Here is a 3,480-nt window from a genome sequence, read left to right as displayed (position 1 = left end):
ATGATCTTCCATCAGCCTCTTACTTCTTATATATGCATGTTTTTGCTTCTTGGTGTGCGTTGCATCTCGTATTTTTCTTTCCTTCTTCTTTTTCCTGGGGGTGCCGTTCTTCTGCCCTCATGCTCCCCGCTGTTTGCCTCCTCCCAATGTGTCTCCCGGGCTCCAGAATCGTTATGAACGTTGACGTCATCGATGCGACGGCGGAGGCGCTCCCGCTGGAGCTGTTGAACGCAACGAACAAGGAGCTGACGGCGCAGCTGTCGCGGCACGAGCAGCTGTGCGATGAGAAGATACGTGCGATAGAGGACCTGCGGAGGCGGCTGCAGTTCATGAAGGAGCACCTCAGCAACGTGCGTGGGGAGATCGTGAGCACCCAGAGCCTGGTGGAGTGCAAGCGGCGCGAGGTGGAGTCCGGAACGCACATGTACCGCCTCCTCGACCGCGAGTGCGGGCGGCTGAGGCAGGGGCAGGCGCACATGCAGGCGCAGCAGGCGGAGGTGCGGGAGCAGCTGCAGGCGGTGCAGAACCGCATCTTCCAGGAGAACCTGCGCATGGCCGAGTTGAAGGGGGCAATGACGTTCAACCAGGACGAGCTTGAGCAGTGGGACCTCGCGCGCAAGCAGAAGGAGGCCGACGAGGAGGCCGTGGCGCGCTACGCAAAGGATGATGAGGTCCGGGCACGCCAGCTGAACGCGGCCGTCGAGCGGCTCGAGGCGAGGCTGCGTGAGCGCAGGCGTGCGCTGGAGGAGGAGGTGATGGTCACGCGCAACGTGCAGCTGGAGCTGGACCGCAGTGCGGCGGACTACCGCAAGCTGCACCACGACCGCGGCGCGCTGCTGGACGAGTGGGAGAGCGTCGTGAAGGTCATTCACGAGCGCGACGCGGCGATTCGCGCGGCGGCGATGCAGTACGCGGAGGGCGCGGAGTGGCTGGAGCAGCGGCGGGCGGTGCTGCAGGCGCTCGTGGCGGACCTCGACGCGGCGCGTGAGGCGGCGGCGGCGACGCAGGCGGGCATCAAGGAGCGGGAGCAGCGCGCGGAGAAGCACCGTGGCGTGCTGGCGTCGCTGGAAGGCCACGTTGTGGCGATGGAGGAGGAGGTGGAGACGCTGCGCGAGCAGGTTGCGCGGGCGGTGCGGGAGCGCAACAACGCCCGCGTTCGCGCCGAGGAGAACCGGGCGCTGGCTGTGCACAAGGCGGCGGCGTACGACCGCGCGGTGGAGCAGCGGGCGCGGACGAAGCAGCAACTGCACGGCGAGCTCGACACGGCGCTGGACCTCGAGCAGCAGCGGGCGACGATTGCGCGGCTGCTGCAGGAGGCGCGCGCGACGGAGCGGCGCCTCGACAAGGAGGTGGAGGACCTGAAGCGCGAGGACTTCGCCGCGGGGGAGCGGCTGCAGGCGACCGGCCGCCTGCAGGACGAGCTGATTGCGGAGATCAGCGGCGGGCAGGCGCAGGGGCGGAACCTGAAGGCGAGGATCGGCCAGCTCGACCGCGAGCACTTTGGGCAGCAGGAGATCCTGTACAACGTGGAGTTCAACGTGCAGCAGATGCAGCGCAAGGTGAACCGGGCGAAGGGGGAGCGGACGGAGGAGGAGCGGAGCCGCCTGAACGAGAAGATTGCGGCGTTGCAGGGCACGCTGGACGAGCTTTGCGGGCAGCAGCGCGCGCTGGACACGCAGGTGAAGCGGGTGCGGGAGGAAACGCGGCAGGCGACGCTGGAGGTGGCGCGGCTGCGGGAGCAGGAGACGAGCACGTGCGACAAGGCGCTGCAGCTGCGGCTTGCGTGCGACAGCTGCGGGGCGGAGCTGCGGAGGCTGCGCAAGGTGCGGGAGGATGAGCTGGTGCGGGTGGACACGCAGGAGCTGCAGCTGCAGGGGCTGAAGCGCACGCTGCACCAGCGCAGCGGCGAGCTGGGCGAGCTTGAGGGGCAGAAGCGGCAGCTCGCGCTGGACGTGTCCCAGCGGGCGGCGGAGATCGCCGTGCACCACGACATCCTCAAGATGGAGGCGAAGCTGGCGGAGGAGGAGCGCCGGCGGCTCGTCGCGGAGCTGCTGGACCGCCAGAAGGCCCTCGCGGCGCTGCGCAACCGCCACGAGGTGCGCGTGGGGCGCATGGACCCGGAGCAGGCGCGCTGGTCGCAGGCGCAGCTCGTGATGGAGGCGGCGAAGGAGCGCGAGGCGCTGCAGTGCAAGGGGGACGCGCTGGACGCGCGCGTGGCCCGGCTGGAGCGCGAGCTGCTGAAGCTGGAGCGCACGCTGCAGGTCATCCGGGCAAGCAATTCCAACTACCGCCACATGTTTGACCGGGTGCAGGAAAGCGACGGGGAGGAGCAGACGAGGCGGGCGCTGGAGGCGAAGCAGCGGGAGCTCAAGGCCGCCATCAGCCGCCGTGCGCTGGAGGCGAGCGAGTACCAGGAGGTGCTCCACGGCAAGACGGCGGAGCTGCAGCAGTTGACGGCGCGGAAGGAGCGGGCGGTGAGTGCCGTGGAGGAGCTGCGGCAGGCCTGCGAGCACGCGCACGGGGCCATCCTGGAGGGCAGGGAGGCGGTGATCCGGTACAGCCAGGCGATCAACAGGGCCCGTGCCGCTGTCACGGCGGAGGTGGCGGCGGATGTGGAGTTGCAGGAGAAGCGGCAGCGGCACGAGGCGGCGGTGGGCCGCGTGCTGCAGCTGTCGCAGCGACACAGCGAGGGCGCGGGGGAGGCGGCGCGTGCGCTTCTGCTGGAGCGATGGGGTGCCGTCTGACGGCGCGGGCTCGCGCCGCCGCGGATGTATAGTGTTTCGCCTTCGAGTGGAACTTTCCTCTGCGTCCTCGTTTGTTGTGCCGCTTTCTTGCCGTGTTTGTTTTTCTATTGCGTGTGTGTTTGCGTGCGATTGTCTGTCCGAGTGTTTCTTTGCTCTGTCCCCCGTGTTACGGTGCTGCGCTTTCCGCGCGGTTGCGCGACCCTCCCTCCCTCTCTCTCTCTTGTATCCCAGCTGGTGGCGTGGCGAGTAGAAAGACCAGATGACGGACGCGGCTTGCCCGCAGTGGCTCTCGCAGGCAGACTACCTGCACTGCCGCACAGACCCGTACCGTGCGCTTGACGCGGCGCAGCGGTGCGTCAGCGGGCTCCGCAAGAACATCCTCGCGCTGCGCTCGTCCCTCAAGGCGTCGGAGGCCCACCCCGTCGTGCAGCTCGGCCGCGCCACTCGGAGCTTTGAGCGGCTGCGTGCGGAGCACCTTGCGCTCGGCGAGGCCTGCGGCGAGCAGCTGCAGCAGCGGGCGGCGCTCGTGCGTGTTGCCGAGACCCTCCGTGCGGAGAAGCGCAGGCTGCTGGAGGAACTCAACGCGGCACGCCGTGGCGCCATGGTGCGGCGGGCGGAGTGCGACGAAGTGGCGGCCGTGCGCAGGCGCCTTGAGAGGGAGCGGGCGGCGCGGGCGGCGCGGCTGGAGGTGCAGGAGTCGCAGCTGGCCGCCCTCGCCGAGCAGGAGCGCGGCGGC

At 69.0% G+C, this 3,480-nt stretch overlaps 2 protein-coding genes across 2 annotated transcripts; one reads left to right on the top strand and one right to left on the bottom strand.

The window, feature by feature from the left end:
• Positions 1 to 173: 173 nt before the first annotated feature.
• Positions 174 to 2,744, top strand: Tco025E_07616 (coiled-coil domain containing 39; the record flags this gene model as incomplete). Its single annotated transcript, XM_029374479.1, has 1 exon — positions 174 to 2,744. One exon carries the CDS (start codon positions 174 to 176, stop codon positions 2,742 to 2,744), a length of 2,571 nt encoding a protein of 856 aa, XP_029225423.1.
• Positions 2,745 to 3,044: 300 nt separating this feature from the next.
• On the bottom strand, positions 3,045 to 3,347 carry Tco025E_07615 (uncharacterized protein; the record flags this gene model as incomplete). Its single annotated transcript, XM_029374478.1, has 1 exon — positions 3,045 to 3,347. One exon carries the CDS (start codon positions 3,345 to 3,347, stop codon positions 3,045 to 3,047), a length of 303 nt encoding a protein of 100 aa, XP_029225422.1.
• Positions 3,348 to 3,480: the final 133 nt, after the last annotated feature.

Source organism: Trypanosoma conorhini (assembly GCF_003719485.1).
Source record: "Trypanosoma conorhini strain 025E chromosome Unknown Tco_14.4_contig_00603, whole genome shotgun sequence".
NCBI lineage: Eukaryota > Euglenozoa > Kinetoplastea > Trypanosomatida > Trypanosomatidae > Trypanosoma > Trypanosoma conorhini.
Note: the sequence above shows the minus strand (reverse complement) of the source record. Positions and strands in the feature narration are given on the sequence as shown.